At 65.8% G+C, this 16,156-nt stretch overlaps 2 protein-coding genes across 2 annotated transcripts in view; one reads left to right on the top strand and one right to left on the bottom strand.

The window, feature by feature from the left end:
* The first annotated feature begins 8 nt into the window (after positions 1 to 8).
* Positions 9 to 2,688, top strand: CDK3 (cyclin dependent kinase 3). Its single transcript, XM_006107176.2, has 5 exons — positions 9 to 141; positions 218 to 388; positions 477 to 578; positions 786 to 989; positions 1,991 to 2,688. Exons 1-5 carry the CDS (start codon positions 97 to 99, stop codon positions 2,114 to 2,116), a joined length of 648 nt encoding a protein of 215 aa, XP_006107238.2. The 5' UTR covers positions 9 to 96; the 3' UTR covers positions 2,117 to 2,688.
* A 166-nt stretch (positions 2,689 to 2,854) lies between these two features.
* EVPL (envoplakin) overlaps positions 2,855 to 16,156 on the bottom strand; it is a 14,905-nt gene continuing 1,603 nt past the window's right edge. Inside the window, 21 exon segments of the mRNA XM_014449157.1 lie at positions 2,855 to 6,552; positions 7,173 to 7,265; positions 7,405 to 7,515; positions 7,632 to 7,715; positions 8,350 to 8,500; positions 8,808 to 9,001; positions 9,080 to 9,218; positions 9,320 to 9,498; positions 10,773 to 10,945; positions 11,194 to 11,291; positions 11,463 to 11,617; positions 11,791 to 11,859; positions 11,861 to 11,938; positions 12,360 to 12,485; positions 13,806 to 13,901; positions 14,056 to 14,163; positions 14,242 to 14,403; positions 14,525 to 14,563; positions 14,747 to 14,872; positions 15,553 to 15,679; positions 15,772 to 16,140. Of these exon segments, the coding sequence (XP_014304643.1) occupies positions 3,112 to 6,552; positions 7,173 to 7,265; positions 7,405 to 7,515; positions 7,632 to 7,715; positions 8,350 to 8,500; positions 8,808 to 9,001; positions 9,080 to 9,218; positions 9,320 to 9,498; positions 10,773 to 10,945; positions 11,194 to 11,291; positions 11,463 to 11,617; positions 11,791 to 11,859; positions 11,861 to 11,938; positions 12,360 to 12,485; positions 13,806 to 13,901; positions 14,056 to 14,163; positions 14,242 to 14,403; positions 14,525 to 14,563; positions 14,747 to 14,872; positions 15,553 to 15,679; positions 15,772 to 16,140 (6,118 nt within the window). The 3' untranslated portion in view covers positions 2,855 to 3,111.

Here is a 16,156-nt window from a genome sequence, read left to right as displayed (position 1 = left end):
CCGCCCCCCCCCCCCCCCAGGCTGCTGGACGTGGTGCACAGCGAGAAGAAGCTGTACCTGGTGTTTGAGTTCCTCAGCCAGGACCTGAAGAAGTTCATGGACGCCACCCCCGTGTCCGAGCTCCCGCTGCACCTGGTCAAGGTATGGGGGGGGCGGGGATCGGGGGGCCCAGCTCAGCCGGCCGCTGCCGCTCAGCCAGCCCCCCTCCCTGCTCCAGAGCTACCTCTTCCAGCTGCTGCAGGGGGTGAACTTCTGCCACGCGCACCGGGTCATCCACCGCGACCTGAAGCCCCAGAACCTGCTCATCAACGAGCTGGGCGCCATCAAGCTGGCGGACTTCGGGCTGGCGAGGGCCTTCGGGGTGCCCCTGCGCACCTACACCCACGAGGTCCACGGGCGCGGGGAGGGCAGGGGGCTGAAGGGGAGTGCCCGGCGCCCTCGGCTGCCCTGAGTAACCGGTCGCCTGGCCCCTGCAGGTGGTGACGCTCTGGTATCGCGCCCCCGAGATCCTCCTGGGCAGCAAGTTCTACTCGACAGCGGTGGACATCTGGAGCATCGGCTGCATCTTCGCAGAGATGGTAGAGGGGCAGACGGGGCCAGGGAGGGACCTGCAGGAGTGGGGGGGGCCGAGTCGCCTGTTGGAGGTGGATTAAGGGACTGGCTAGGGACTGGGGCCTTCCCCCAGAGAGGCCGGGGCCTTAGCACAGCTGGTCTGGCCTCCGCTCTGGTGTTGGATTCCGAGGGATGAGGGCGTGGACCCCACACCTCTCCGCTTCCCCCGTCAGGTGACCTGCAAAGCTCTGTTCCCTGGAGACTCTGAGATCGACCAGCTCTTTCGCATCTTTCGGACCCTGGGGACGCCCAGCGAAGCCACGTGGCCGGGAGTCACCCAGCTGCCGGACTATAAGGGCAGCTTCCCCAAGTGGACCCGGAAGGGGCTGGAGGATGTGGTGCCCAATCTGGAGCCAGAGGGCAAGGACCTGCTCCAGGTGGGTACCGGGCGGTGGCGGGAGGGCAAGAGGGCCTCCTGCTCCAGCTGCTGCTCCCGCCACAAGTGTCCCTTCTGTTCGCCGGTGCCTCAGGCCACCCCGGGCTCGCCCGAGTCCAGGCTGGCCTCCTTTCTGACCCCGGCCCGCACTGGCTTGTCCTGTCCCTGTGTGGACTGACTGTTCCACCTGGAGACCTCGCCCACGGAAAGTCCAGCGTTCACCGTTCCTTCTAAAACGTCTCTCCTAGTCGGCTGTGTGGGGTTTGCAGTGATCCTGGCCCTTTTCCCTGTTACCTCGTGTCCCTGGTCACTTTCCCGTGGTCATTCTGACCCCATGTGAACTGAGCTTTTCCGGGCGGGGACCACCCCTCCTGCGTCAGTGTTCCCCGCCGTGCCTTCCACAGCGTTACTCCCACGCCCGGCCGTTCCTGCTGCCTGGGCCCCTGCCACGCCCTCCTGTTGCACCATCCGGATCCCGTGGGCTGGCCAGGCCAGACTGCCCGAGGCCTGAGCAGAACCGCCTCGTCGCCCACAAAGGCTCTGAGGCACCTTTTCCCTTTCTCTGGTGTCGGGCCGAGGCAGGCGGGGCTCTGTTTCCATCGTCAGGCCACACGTCCCACTTTCCAGAAGCCTGTGATCACCAGCCGGGTGCCAGCAGCCCCGCACAGACTGCCGCCAGCTCTTAGCACGCCGTCCTGGCTGCTCCTCCTCCCCCACCCGGCAGCTTTGGCCCCCCACTTGCTGGTTCACAGAGAGAAGTCTGTCTCAGCTACAGTAGGGGGGGGCCTGGAAGCCGCAGTACAGAGGGGAGACGGACTCAGCAGGGCTGGACCAGGGCTAAGTCTTGGTCTCCACGTCCCAGGAGTGTCCAGAGCTGGCCCGTGAGCTGGGAGGAGGCGGCTCTGTGCAGTTCTGGGTCTGAAGGCAGCCCTTTGGGGCTGGGGGCCCTCCAGCCTGGGGGTCGGGGGGTTGATTCCTCTCCTCCTCCTCCTCCCTTCACAGCAACTCCTGCAGTACGACCCCAGCCAGCGGATCTCGGCCAAAGGCGCCCTGGCCCATCCGTACTTCTCGTCCACGGAGACCTCCCTGGCCCCCCACCAGTGTGTGCTGGAGCGCTTCTGCCGCTGAGGATGCGGGAGGCCACCGCCTCGGAGCCTCTCTCCAGCGGCCGCCCCGCTGCCTCCAAGAAGGGGGACATGTCTGGGGAGAGGGCAAAGCTCTAAGGAATTTGCATCAGCCGCCAGAGGGCTGAGTTTGGGTTCGTCCTGCCAACAAGTTAGCGAGTTCCTGTGTTGTTTGTTGGGTTTGACGGTGCCGTTTCCAGACGGGGGCACAGAAGCTCCGTGTGCGAGGGGGTGTGACAGGCCCTGGGTCTCCTGGCGCGGGGGCGGCCGGCCAAGGAAAGCAGGAAGCCTGGCCCGCCAATGCTGCTGCGCGCAAGGCGCTCCTCCGCCCTTCGCCTGCCCAGCCCTCGCTGCAGGGCCAGACCCTGAGGGGAAGGGCGCCCTCTGCTGGCCTTTTGGATTTAAAATGTTTGGGGGAAGAGTTGAGTCCCAAGTTTAACCGGAAGGAGGGTGCGGGGGAGGGTCGTTTCCTGGTACCAGTGTGTGTGGCTGTTGTAAGTAGTTGTCACCTAGGATATGTGTACCTTTGTTTGCTTCTGGATTGAAGAGCAGGAAATAAAAGTGATGCTCTGAGTGTCCCCGTGTTTCTCTGCTGGGGGCACAGCAAGGACTTGCCCATCTGCCACCTCCTTCCATGGCCTGCCAGCACATCCCTCCCTCCGAGTCAGAGGGGCACCCGTGTGCTAGGACCCAGTGGGCGTGCCCACCCCCCACGTGGGAAGGACTCATCCCCAGACAGGTCCACTCTGCACTCCCAAAGGCGAACGAGACGCTGGGAGAATTCGTTTATTGCAAGTACTGGGTGGGGAGGAACAGATCTGCTGATTTCGGGGCCTGGGATGAATTGGGCACCAAGTCAGGGAGGGAGCCCAACACCGTGGATGCTGAGTAACAGAACAGGGATCAGGGAAGACCCACCCCCTGGGGTAGACTGCTCTGGGGTGCGGGGTGCCTGCAGCCCTACCCGCCCCTCATAGACACTCCCATGACTTCACCCCGTCAGCGCAGCGCATAGGGCCCAGTGGGGGAGGCAGAGCGGTAGCAGCGGTACCCCTCCAGCGCCGCGGGCAGGAGCAGCAGGCCGCTCAGGGGATCTTTCCGGCAGCGCCCCATGGCCTCCTTGTAGCTCAGCCGCTCCTTGGAGATGGGGTCGGTGAGATCCTTCTCGTAGCTGGACTCGTCCTGCAGGAGCTGGGCCAGCTCTTCGCTGATCATGCCGGACAGCACGGCCTGCGGGACGGGGATGCGGCCCGTCCTCTTGGGGTCGATGAGCCCCCCGGTCAGGTGCTGCACCAGCAGGTGCGGGAACACGCTCTCCCGGGGCATCCAGCCCTTCTGGATGGCCTCGCCCACCGACAGCCTCTTCTTGGTGACGGGGTCCTCGATGCCGGTGAAGGCCTTCTGGGCGTTGAGCAGCCGCTGCGTCGAGGTGTTCTCAACGAGCCCCCGCTCCATGGCCTTGTGCACGGAGTAGCGCTCGCGGCTGAGGAGGTCCACGATGCCCCCCGTGGCCGCCTGGGCCTCCAGCAGCTTCTGCCCGGTGATGGGGTCCAGCATGTTCTTGGCCATGGCCGTCTTGATGGTGCACTTGTTGTCGGTGGTCGTGTCGTAGACGCCGGCGATGGGGAAGCTGTCGTCGCCCAGCCCAAAGGAGAAGCCGGGAGAGAAGGAACTGGCGCTCTGGTGGCCCGGGGAGGTGAGCGGGGACTTGGAGATGATGGAGCCGATGGAGAGCGAGGGGCAGGGCTTGGTCTCCCCGGCCACGAGCAGGGCGAACTCGGAGATGGGGAGGCTGCCGTCCCGGTAGAGGTGGTACTCCTCCTTGGAGATGCGCCGGCACTGCAGGGCGGTCTCGATGGAGTACTGCTTCCCGCTCTTCCGGTCCAGGAGCACCGACTCCTCCCCGCAGGGGCCCGAGGTAGTGACCTCCTCCCAGTCGCACTCGAGCTCCTGCAGCTGGAGGTACTGGCCGCGGTCGATGACGCCCCTCTTGTAGGCCTCGTACGGGGACAGGTCCTTGCCCGTCTCGGGTTCCAAGATGCAGATCTTGGTGGAAAGGTTGGTCTCCCGCGTCTGGGTCTCCTGGTTGAGCTCCTCGCGGCTCACCCGGCTGTGCAGGTCCCGGAGGGTCCTCTCCTTCGTGTAGATCTGGTCCTTCTCCTGGAGAATGGCCGCCTTGAGCTGCGCGAGCTCCTGGCCCTGCTGGGTGGCCCGCTGCCGCTCGCCCTCCGACCGCTGGCTGAGCAGCTTCGCCTCCTCCTGCAGCTGCAGCACTTTCTGCTGCTTCTGCCGCTCCAGCTCCCGCAGCTCCTGCTGCAGCTGCCTGCACCCCTGGCTCGCCTGGGCCCGGGCCTTCTGCAGCTCGGCCTCCTCCCGGGCCCAGGTCCTGCTCAGCGCCTCGGCCCTGTCGATCCGCTCCCGGAGGCGCTGCACCGTCTCCTCCCGGCCCTTCCGGCCCGCGCGCTCCCTGTTGAGCATCTCCCACACGCGGGACCGCTCGCCCTCCAGCACGCGGTCCTTCTCCACCCTGATCACCTCCTTGTAGATGGTCTTCTCCTGCGACTTGGTTTTCTGGAGGACGTCGATCTGGACCTGCAGGTTCTTGCACTCCCGGTGCAGCTCGGCCACCCGGGCCTTCTCCTGGTCCAGGTCCTGCCGCAGGGCTCCCGTGGACTCCTCCAGCGCCGGGTCCTTCTCCAGCTGCACCACCTCCTCCATGATGATCTTCTCCTGCACCGCGCGAGGCCGCTGCTCCAGCTCCTGGATCCGCAGGCTCAGCTGCCGCAGCTCCTTCTCCACGGCCAGCTTCTTGTCGCGGTCCTCCTGGAAGCTGAGCAGGCCCTCCTGCTCCTCCACGCCCGCCCGCAGCTGCTGCACCTCCCGCTCCAGCTGCCGCCGCCGGCCCACCTCCTCGTCCAGGCTCCGGCTCAGCCGGCTGTGTTCCTCGTGGAGCTTGGGGTCCTTCTGGGTGACCACCACCTCCTGCACCACCACCTTCTCCTCGGGCCGCCTCCTCTCCAGCAGCAGGTACTTGTTCTGCAGCTCGTAGACCAGGTCCTCGGCGGCCCGCCGCTTCTGCGCCGCCTCCCGCACCTCCTGGCGGAGCCGCTCGGCCTCCTTCTCCAGGACCGGGTCCTTCTCGTGCCGCACCACCTCCTTGCTCACCGTCTTGGTCTCCACCTTGGACCGCTCCCGCTTCCACTCATCGCGCTCCCCCTGCAGCCGGATGCGCTGCTCCTGGGCCCGCCCGCTGGTGTTGACCAGCTCGTTGAGCTGAGCCTTCAGGCGGTCGATCTCCCGCAGCACCTCGGGGCTCCTCTCGTGCTTGACCACCTCCTGCGTCACCTCCTTGTACTCCACCTGGGGCTTCTGGGCCCGCAGCACGGCCAGGTCGGGCAGCAGCCTCTCCACCTCCCGCTCCACGCCGCTCCGCTTGCTGGCCGTCTCCTGCAGCTCGGCCCGCAGCCGCGCGATCTCCCGCTCCGTCTCTGGGTCCACCTGGAAGATCTCGCGGACGCGCTCCTGGAGCTCCACTTTGGGCTTCTGCTTCGCCTCCGCGCTGTACTTGCCCTGCAGCTCCTTCAGCTCCTTGGCCAGCGCCGCGTTCTTACTCCTCTCCCCCTCGAGGAGGCCCCGCAGCCTGGCCGCCTCCTTGACAAGGCCTGGGTCCTGCTCCACCTTCTTAGCCTCCTTCACGATCACCTTGGGCTGCACGCTGCTGATGGCCCGCTCCAGGTCCCCGATGCGAGCCTGCAGCTCGGCCACGGCCTGCTCCGCCCTCTTCCTCTGCGCAGCGTCCTCCTCTATCTGCAGCCTCAGGGCCCGGGCTGCCTTCACCATTTCCAGGTCCTTCTCCACCTTGACCACTTCCTTCACCACGACCTTCTCCTTCACCTGCGCCTCCTGCTGCTCCAGGGCCAGCAGCTCCGCCTTGAGCTGCTCCAGCCGGGCGGAGACGGCGGCGTTCTCGGCCCCCAGGTGCTGGATCTCCCCGCTGAGCTGGGCCGCCTGGCTGTCCAGACCCGGGTCCTTCTCGATCTGGGTCACCTCCTTGGTCAGCAGGTGAGGCTGCATGGTCTTCCTCTTGCTCTCCAGCTGGACGACCTTCTGGGCCGCCACCTCCAGGTCTGCCTGCAGGCCGGCCCGCTTCCTGCTCTCGTCCTCCACCTGGGACTTCACCCGCAACAGGCTGCTCTCCAGCTGGGGGTCCCGGTAAAACTCCACCACCTCCTTCTCCTCCAGCCTCTCCAAGGGCCGCTGGGTCCGCAGCTGCAGCAGCCGGTCCCTCTGCCCCACCAGCTCGCGCTGCACCTGGGCCACCCGTTTCCGCTCCTCCTCCAGCTGCAACTTCAGGGCCTCGGCCTCCCTGCCCGCTTGGGCTGGGCCCTCAGAGCCCTGCTGTGCCCCGTGGGCCACCCGGATGTCCTCACTCAGCTCCTTCTGCAGAGAGGGAAGAAGGGGAGAGCACGGTGGAGGGCAGAGACCCTCCTGCTTCCTGAGACATCCTCCCCAGTAGGTTCTGGGAGGTGGAGCTGAGACCTGAGGTGCTTGGATGCAGGGTTTAGAGGGGACCCGTCCAGCCCGGGACGGCAGGATGCGAGGCAGGGTCCGGGCCAAGTTTGCAAGGAAACGTGTCGCCTCCCAACCTTTCCCCATTCCCCGTCCCTCCGGGCTCCCAGAAATGGGTCCACGCCCCTCTGGGGGATGCTGGGTCACCCCTCTGGGCAGGACAAGCTGGCGAGCCCCTCGGGCAGTCACCAAGAGTGATGGAGAGGAGACTAGGGGGCCTCTTGCCCTCTGCTGGGACCTCAGGCTGAAGACTGAGGGATTTTCTCCTGTTCCCACTGGGGGGCTGCCCAGCGGCTGAGCTGTGAGCCCCTGAATGACCCTCCGGGACCTTCCTCTGAGATGGAGCCCAGCCTGGAAGAGCTGCTGGGGGGAGACCTGGGGGCGGCAGAACCCCGGCCTGAGAAGGCGGGGAAGGAGGAGAGGAGAGAGGAAGACGGCTGGGCCAACAGCTGGCCAGGCTTCCTCCTGCGGGGACAGAACGGCCTCCGTACCTTCTCCAGCATCCTCCTGGCAAACTCCAGCTGGTGCAGCTGCTCCTGGTGCACGGCCACCGCCTCCGTGTAGGCCTCTGTCAGCTGCTTCTCCTGGGAGGCCGAAGGGAGGGCAGAGGGCCTGTCAGCTCCGCCCGAGGTCAGCCCCTGCCCGAGGCCAGCTCCCGCCCGAGGTCAGCCCCCGCCTGAGGCCAGCTCCCGCCCGAGGCTACAGAGCTGGGGCCCACCTCACCTGGGTCTGGATGCTCTCCTGCAGGGGAGCCACGGGGGGTCTCTTGGGGGCCGACCCCGCCTGGCTGGGCTCCAGGGAGCAGCGGTAGGTGTCCGCCTGCAGCGCGTAGTCCTGAGCAGGGAGAAGGGACACAGGCTGCGGTCAGGGAGGGAGGCTGGGGTGGGACGGCAGGGACTGGCGGGGGAGGGGAGGGTGGATAAAGAGGGACCCACCGGAGGAAAACTCACCTGGAGCGCCTCCTGCAGGTCCTGGGAGAGGCGGGACGCCGCGGCCCTGTCCCGCTCCCGGCCCTGGATCTCCCGCAGCAGCCTCTGCTCAGAACAGGCGAGAGTCGGGGGTCAGGTAGCACCACGCACAGGACTCCCCTCCAGCCAGGTGCCTCCAGGCCAGCGGCAGGGCAGGAGGGGTCTGTGGGAAACTGCCTTTCCCTCCCCGGACCCACTGTGGCCGCGGCTCGGACATTTCACCCTCCCGGCCTATTCCTCAGGCCTCCAGACCACTCGCCCTGACCCACACGTGTCCCGCCAAGGGCTCCCAGGGCACTGGCTTCACCAAGCGCTCACAGCACCATGGCCTGTGACACACGCCTCCCGCCGCCTGAGCTGCCCAGGCCGGGCTGTCCCCCAGCCCCGGGCTCATGGCCAGTGCGTGGGAGGGGCAGCTGGGAGGAGGAGGATGCAGTAGGAGTTGTGACGCCAGGAGCATAGAGCCCACCGCCCACCTCGGGCCAGACAGCCACGGGCTGGCCGTTTCTGGGGGCAAAGCGGAGCATTTTGGGGGGGGTGTAGGGGGGTGCTGGCCCAAGACCTTTGTAGTCTGAGCTTTAGGGCTTCCGGGCACCAGCCCCCCAGGCGGCTCTCCCAGTGGGAGAGGCTGCCAGGGAGGCGGATGTGGCTGAGGCCCCAGCTCTGGGCAGGGGTCTGTCCTGCCCCCAGGTCCCCTCACCTTCTGCGCCTGCAGCTTGTAGGCGATCTGGCTGGGCCCGTCGCTCGGCCGCACCTGATTGGGGGGCAGGTGCTCCAGCCAGGAGCTCAGGTTGTCCCTGCAGTTCTTAAACTGCTGGTAGGTGAGGCCCGCATCCTGCACCGTCTTCTCCCTGCGGAGGACGAGGCCGGAGCAGGTGAGAGCTGCCCTCTGGGGCCAGGAAGGGGGGCTCGGGGGAGGCCTGAGTGACCACCATGCTGGTCCCCTGACGCTGGCCCTGTGCTGGAGCTGGGCCTGCACAGATGGACCCCCCGGTCTGCCAGGCACCACCTGTGGGGCGTGGGGAGCAGGGGCTGCGATTACCCCATTTTCGAGGCAAGGAAACAGCCTCAGAGAGGTGAAGTCACCAGCCCAAGATCAGCCGCAGCTGCTGCGCAGGGTGGGGGCGTGCCTCGAGCCCGGCCGGCCCAGCCACTCACCGCAGGTCCAGCTGGTCGCCCACGGCGTGGTAGCGGTCGGTGAGGGCCCGCACCTGGCGCTGCTGGCGCGGCAGGTCCTGGCAGAACTCGTGGAAGTTGTTCTGCAGCGCGCCGCACGCGTGCTCCGTGGCCTTCAGCTCGCGGTGCAGCCCCAGCACGCAGGCCTGCTGCTCCAGCAGCTCCCTTCGCTGGCGCTGGGGGAGGAGGGACACGGGAGGTGGGCCTTCTACCCGCCGCCTCCCCCCGAGGCCTGTCCGGGCTCGACCCCTCACCTGCAGCTCGCCGACCCTCTCCTGCAGGGCGCCCGGGCCGGCGGGCAGGGGGGCCTCCTGGGCCAGCGCCGACTCGAAGCCTCGGAGGACCCTGTCCGCGTCCTGGATCTGCCGCTCCAGGCCCAGGGCGGCCTTGGCTCTGCGCAGGGGAGGCCGAGGGTCAGGCACCCCGTTGGCCACACCCCTGCTGCCCGCCCAGCCGTCCCTCCTGCTCCTCACCCCTCGCCCCAGAGCACTCACTTCTCCCCATAGAGGTTGCAGAGCGCCTGCACGTCGCTGTACTTGTTCTTGACGTTGTTGAGGGCCACGGGCAGGTGCAGGGCAGCAGGGCCCACTGGCCGCGCGGACAGGAAGGCCTCACACTCCCGCTGCGCCGCCTCCTTCTCTGCTCCCAGGCTCCGCAGCTGCTGGGCGGTGCCCTGGGGTGGGCGGGGCCGGGGTCTGTGCTCTGGGCAGGTGGGTTTCCCGCCCTCCTGCCGGCCCAGCAGGTGCCACCTCCCCCCCCACCCCCCACTGTTCACTGTGCAGTCAAGTCCCAGGTCACACAGCCATGCGAGCAGCACGGGTCCAAATTAAAAAACCAAACCCAGACAATGTACTAGTACGTGAAAGGCCAAACCCACGCTGCTCCCCCTCCCGTCTGGGCTCCCCCTCCCCCACCCGGTGTGAGGACAGGGCCTTCCCTGTGAGCACTCCAAGCAGTTCCTTTTTTTATTTTTATATTTTTATTGATTTTCAGAGAGGAAGGGAGAGGTAGATAGAAACATCAATGATGAGAGAGAATCATTGATTGGCTGCCTCCTGCACGCTCCCTCCTGGGGACTGAGCCCGAAACCTGGGCATGTGCCCTTGACTGGAATTGAACCTGGGACCCCTCAGTCTGCAGGCCGACGCTCTATCCAGCGAGGGCTGGAGTAATTCTCTTGTTCACACACTCTGCCCTCTCCAGGGAGGCCCCTCCACCCCACTCCCCGCCTCCCAGGAGATAACACCCCAAGATGCTCCGGGCTTTCTTGCTGCCCTAGGGCCCTCCCAGGACACATCCAGGGCCTTGACTTCGGGCCTGGCCCTCTAGAACAGTGATTCCCAAAGTGGGCGCTACCGCCCCCTGGTGGGCACTGCAGCAATCCAGGGGGGCGGTGATGGCCACAGGTGCATTTGTTTTAACTTTTTTTGTATTACCTTTCTATTCTGAGTTCAATAAATAGTTTCATAATTTCAAACTTCAATGTTTCTAATTTACACCTTTCTTTACTATATTTTACGAAAAAGGTAGAAACATTAATACATATATCTTTCTGTTTAATTGCTATTAAAATTTTAAAAAAATTAATTTCCAGGGGGCGCTGAGTAATATTTTTTCTGGAAAGGGGGCGGTAGGCCAAATAAGTTTGGGAACCACTGCTCTAGAACCTTCCCCGGGCCTTACTCCACTTCATCCTCCGAACAACCAGATGAGCTGCATATTCTGTGCCTTCAGGGTGAGGAACCAAGGCCCAGAGAGGTTAAGCGAATGGCCCAGGGTCACAGAGCTGGTCAGTGAGGAGCCAGGCAGGACCCAGTCTGGGTGACCCCTGGGCTGGGCATTCCCTTCCTCAGCCTCGGTCCCCCGGCTGCCCCTGCACTTGCCGGACCTAGTTCCTGCAGCCCCCGGGCAGGGCCACCTCTTACTCCGCTGCCCGCGCTCACCCACCTGGTGGCTTCGCATGCGGCCCTCCAGGTCCTCCAGCGGGGCCGCGGGGCTCAGCGGGGCCCGGGCCCAGGCCAGCACCTGCCGTTCTATCTGCCTCAGGTCCCCGTCCAGCCGGGTCATCTGCGTCAGGAGCTTCTGGGCCTGCGGGTCAGCCGTGGCCGGGCCCGTCGGAACTGGGGGCACAGGGGCTGTGAGGGTGCAGGGCCCACCTTGCCTCTGCCCATCTGCCCGAGGGGCTCCTCCCTGAGTGCCCGCAGGGGCCACATGCGTGCGGGGTAGGGCGGGAAGGGGGTGGGCAGGGCCTCACTGAGGGAGGGACTGCCCCAGGGACTTGCCAACAGGAGGTGGGATCCCCAGAGCAGACCTCCCTAACCCAGGGCCACCACTGCCCCCCGCCCCCCGCCCCGCCAGCCCTCGGTACCCTGCTGGCCAGGCCGGCAGGGCTCTGTAACGCTGGCCTTCAGGCGGCTCTGGACTGTGGCCAATTTCTGCTTCAGGGCCTGCAGCTCCGCGGCCAGCCTGGATGGAGGAGGAGCTCAGAGAAGGATGCCCCTCCTCCCTCGATCCCCCCAACCCCACACAGATGCCAGGCGAAGGCCAGGCAAGGCCTCAAACCCCAGAGGGCCAGTGTGGGCCCGCAGCCTGCCCCTGCCCCTGCCCCTGCCCCGGCGTCTCCCCAGGCAGACCCACTTGGAGGCCCTGGTCACAGCCGCAGGGTCCGGAGCTGGGATGCAGAAGCAGGCGGCTGGGGCGCGCTGGGTCTCCCCGCCCGCGCCCTGCACCACCCAGGTGTGCGGGTCAGTGTTGTCCACCAGCGTGTACCGCTCACCCCGCAGCAGCTGCACCTGGGAGCAGGGGGGAGGGGCTCATTTAGGCTCAGAGGCGGGCCGAGAAGGGATCAAGGCCATGATGGGGTAGGGGCTGGGGACAGGGGCAGGTGGGGGGCCAGGAGCTGGGGCACAGGCAGGGGTGGTGGTGGGAATGAAAAGGGGCGGGGCGGGGCGGGCTGAGCCTGTACCTCTCCGGTGTCCCAGTCACAGATGCTGTCCACGTGCAGAGGCTGCTGGGGCGGGTTCCTGCGCTGCGGGCAGGGGGGCCACCTCCTGGCTCCGCCGCTGCAGGTCCCCAATGGTCTTCTCGGCCGCGGCCAGCTTCTTCTCCTCTGCCTGTGGGGTGCCGAGCAGTGGGGGGTCAGGCCAGGCCCCCCAAACCCGCCCCCCAAGAGAGCCAGGGACCTGGCCTTCATGAAGAGGGTCTCTAGGTCAGCAGAGTAAAAGGGGCCCCTCCCTGGGGCCTGGACCCTGGGGTCTGCTGGGCAGAGTTGGGGGGGGAGGGGGGCTGCCTAGAGCCATCCAGGCCTCAGCGTAGGAGCGGGAGGGGCTCAGCAATCCTGGAGGCCTTGTCATGTTACAGGGGAGGAACCTGAGGCCCAGGGAGGGACAGAGTTTGCTGGTGACTAGAGCACCCCCTCCTCCTGTCCCCCAGACCAGGGCTCGGGCAGGATAGGCACCGGGAGGGGTGAGGCCCAGACACACAGGCAGGCCGATTCCCAGGAGTGGGGTGCAGGGGCTGGTGGGGCTGTCTCACCTCCAGCTGACGCAGCAGCTCAGTGGGGGCGCCTGGGGCCCCCCCAGGGGCAGGGCCGTACTGGGTGTCCAGGCTGGAGCTGAGCTTTGCCAGGGTCTGGCTGACGGAGTCGGCCTCTTCCTGGAACTGAGGTCGGTGGGTGAGAAGCAGAGCCCAGGGCCCCCGCTGCCCGCCAACCCCGCAGAACAGCTACATGCCGACCGGCCGACCCGAACCGCCACGGTCCCCGCACCGCCGGCCCTTCTCCCGGGCTGCGGGCCTTTCTACCTGAGGGCTCTGCCCGCGGGCACCTGTGGTTCACTGAACCTCATCTCCTCTCTGAGCCCGGCCTTGTCCGGAATTCCTGCCCAGGTGAAGGCCGCCGCCTCCGCCTCCCTCCAGCCCCAGGGGGTTCTGGCTGCAACCTGGGCTGGGACCCGGGTGGGTGCCCAGGATGGGTGCTCAGGAGGTAGAAGCTGGGGATGTGCTTTGATGATTTTTTTTGGTGCTTTTATTTTATTTTTTAAATTGACTGGAGAGAAACATGGATTTGTTGTTCCGCTTACTGATGCCTCCATGGGTTGACTCTTGCATGTGCCCCGACTGGGGATCCAGCCCACAACCTCGGTGTATTGGGGCGAGGCTCTAACCAGCTGAGCTACCCTGCCAGGGCCTGGGGATGTGTTTTAAAAAACACCCCAGCCCTGGATGGTGTTGCTCAGTGGATAGAGTGTCGGCCTGCGGACTGAAGGGTCCCGGGTTCAATTCCGGTCAAGGGCACGTGCCCGGGTTGCAGGCTCGATCCCCAGTAGCGGGCATGCAGGAGGCAGCCGATCAATGATTCTCTCTCTCTCTCCTTTTTCCTTTCTCTCTGAAATCAATAAAGACATATTTTTTAAAAAGAAACGCCCCCCAGCTGGGTGACACTGAGGAACTCTTGTCGATGGGGCGACATGGTGGTGTGGTTTATCCAGAAAAAGGAAGGAAAACGCCTTGGCTTTTGTCTCTCGAAAATTTGGGGTGAAAATTACCAAAAAAAAAGTTCCTGTCGTCCATTAAATCAATGTTTCTCAACACTTCTTACTATTGTCTTTTCTAAGGAGGTGTTTATTGTAGACATTCTTTTCTGAATTTCCCCATCACCTCCATGAAAGTTTAACACCGCAGACAGGTTGTCTGTCCGTCATGTGTGTCTATCTATGGTTTAGACAAAAAGAGCAACGCCTTTTTTCACTCGTAAGAACCAACTTTCTCTGCCTTGGGGCGTTTCCCTGTAGAGAGCGCAGGTGTGACATCACCTTCCCCCGGAGACCTGGGCACAGAGGCACCTGCCGTTGTCACGAGCTGCCTTGCCTCCCGCAACGCGCGTGTCCTGTGTCTTCTCCAGGCACCTCTGTGCTCCAGCCGGGCCCTGGTGCCCCCCTCCGCCCCCGCCCCGCATCTCCCGGCCCCGCCCGCCCCGCTCACCCAGCGGTAGTCCTCCACGTGCTGCAGCTGGCTCTCCTGGCAGATGCACAGGTTCAGGAAGTTCTGCCACTCCATCTTCAGGGCCTCCTGGTGGACCTGGGACGGCAGCACCGAGCCCTCGGACCCTGGTCGCTCCACCGCCCACCGCCCACCCTGCTGGCCCTGCCTGCTGCCCTCAACCTGGGCCGTGTCTCCCTCCCGGCCCCCAGCCTCCCGGGAGCCCTGGATTGAGGGGTTTTGGCCCGGGCACCTGGATGGGCCCCACGGCCGGGTGCCCGAGCTCCACCATGCGCTCCCCGTCGTCCTCCAGCTGGTTCACGCACTGCTCCTGGCTCAGCAGCTCGTGCTGCTTAAAGTGCTGGGGAGAGTGGGGGGGGGGGCAGTGAGCCTGAGGACGCCCTTGTCCCCCACCCGCCCCTCTCTCTTCCCCGCTGACCTCGTATTCCCGCCGCACGCCCACGGGGTCCGCCATGAGGTCGCTCCAGTCCTGCTGCAGGATGCGGTGCTGCTGCTGGGCCAGGGCGCTCAGCTGGCGCGTGCAGCCCTGCAGGTGCGTGTACAGGCTGCCCAGGCTCTGCCCGCGCCACGCGGCCACCTTCTGTGCTCGGAGAGAGACGGGGGACCATCAGGCCGCACCCAGAAACACTGGCCCATCGAGGGTGCAGGCAGCCAGGCCCGCCCGCTCCCGGCCCACCAGCCCGGCCCTTCCTCCTGCTCACCAGTAGGTCCCGGTACTGGTTCCGGATGGAGTTCGCATCCTGCCTCAACCAAGGGGGGAAGATGCAGGCCCAGTGAGAGGCGGGTGGAGGGGCGACCACCCCTCCTGGGCCGACGGGGGAGGCCCCCCTCTCCTTCCCTCACCCCAGAGGCCAGCGGGCTAGCCCAGCCTCTGATGGGAGAAGGGAGCCGGGGCTGGGGTGCGTGTGCGGAGGCTCACCCACCGGCCCCACGAGGTTCCGCAGCTGCTGCCCGTAGGCGTCGATCTCCTTCTGCAGGATGTTGTGCTCAGCGATCTGCTGCTCCAGCTCCGCCATGCCTGGCCCGTAGGGCCCCTCGCGCACCTGCTTCTGCAGAGGAACAGGCCACTCAGCTCCGCCCGGCCTGCCCTCCCGCACCCCACCAGCAGGTGGCGCCGCAGAAAGTGGGCGAGCCAGGAGGATATCCTGGGTGAACAGCCGGCGGCTCACCCTTGGGGACATGCCTTTCTCCAGTGGCCCTAGCTGAGGCCTTGGCATCCCCATGACTGCGGTCCCCGAATCCCACTGGTCCCCAGGGTTTGGGTCTCAGCCTCTGAGAAGTCTCCGGCTCTGCCCTGCCTCCTCCCGGCCCCGTCTCAGCGTCTCCTGCTCTGCCCATGCCCCCCCACTGTCCCTTCACTGTCATCACCCCTTCTGTTGTGGCATCAAAGCACAATTCCTCACCCAGGGTGAGGGGTGAAGGTGCCTGTGATCTGGTCCTGTCTTCCCGCCCAGAAAACCCCACTTCCTCTCACGCCCAGGGTCCTCTCCTCACCACTTCACCCCAACCCAGCCACGCCTTTCCACCCCTCTGAGGCCTCTGAGCCTCCTCTTGCAGGAAGTCTTCCCTGACTGCACTGTCTCCTTGCTCTCTCCCTTCCCAGACCCCTAACCACCTCCCGGTCCAAGCATCCTGTGGGGCCCCTGATGACACTCTGCACTGCTCTGATTACTGCTGGGCGTGACTTCCAGCTCCTTGAGGTGTCGCCAACATCGGGGAGGACCCTGACCTGTTTCTGCTCCAGCACCCGCGCCCAGTCCACCCTGGGCCCCACGCTGGGCGGCAGCACCATCTTCTCGTACAGGGCGCGGTACTCGGCACACTCCTGGGTCACCCGCTCGTGCAGCTGCTTGATGCTGCCATGGAGACACGGCGGGTCAGGGCTGGGCCAGGGGCTCCCCCGGGACCCCCGCCGCCTCCATCCTTGAGCCCAAGCCCCTCCGCTCACTCGTTCTCGATCTCCTCGGCCTGTGGGTGCTTTAGCCGCCGGGCCTTGTCCACGTCCAGGAAGAGGTCCTTCAGCAGAACCTCGGCCTCCTTCAGGCTGCGGCCGGCCTCCTGCTGGTGCTGCAGGGCCTGGCTCTGCTCACTGTTCAGCCGGTCCTGCGGGCAGGGGGCAGGGGGCGGGGGATGGCATCCTCGCTGCCCGTCACCGCCCCTGAGCCCCACCCCGAGGAACCCCGCTGCACGGGCCAACGCTGGAGCCCACACTGGCAGAGGGACAGGCTCAGGGCATCCGTGGGGCAAGCTCAGGGACACAGTGGAGGCCTGGGCCCCTGAGCCCCTCGCACCCCCCAGCTGAGAAGTGCTGAGCCGTCTTTCCCACCGTGTTC

This window comes from Myotis lucifugus, unplaced genomic scaffold, assembly GCF_000147115.1.
Source record: "Myotis lucifugus unplaced genomic scaffold, Myoluc2.0 scaffold_1049, whole genome shotgun sequence".
NCBI classification, from domain to species: domain Eukaryota; kingdom Metazoa; phylum Chordata; class Mammalia; order Chiroptera; family Vespertilionidae; genus Myotis; species Myotis lucifugus.
Note: the sequence above shows the minus strand (reverse complement) of the source record. Positions and strands in the feature narration are given on the sequence as shown.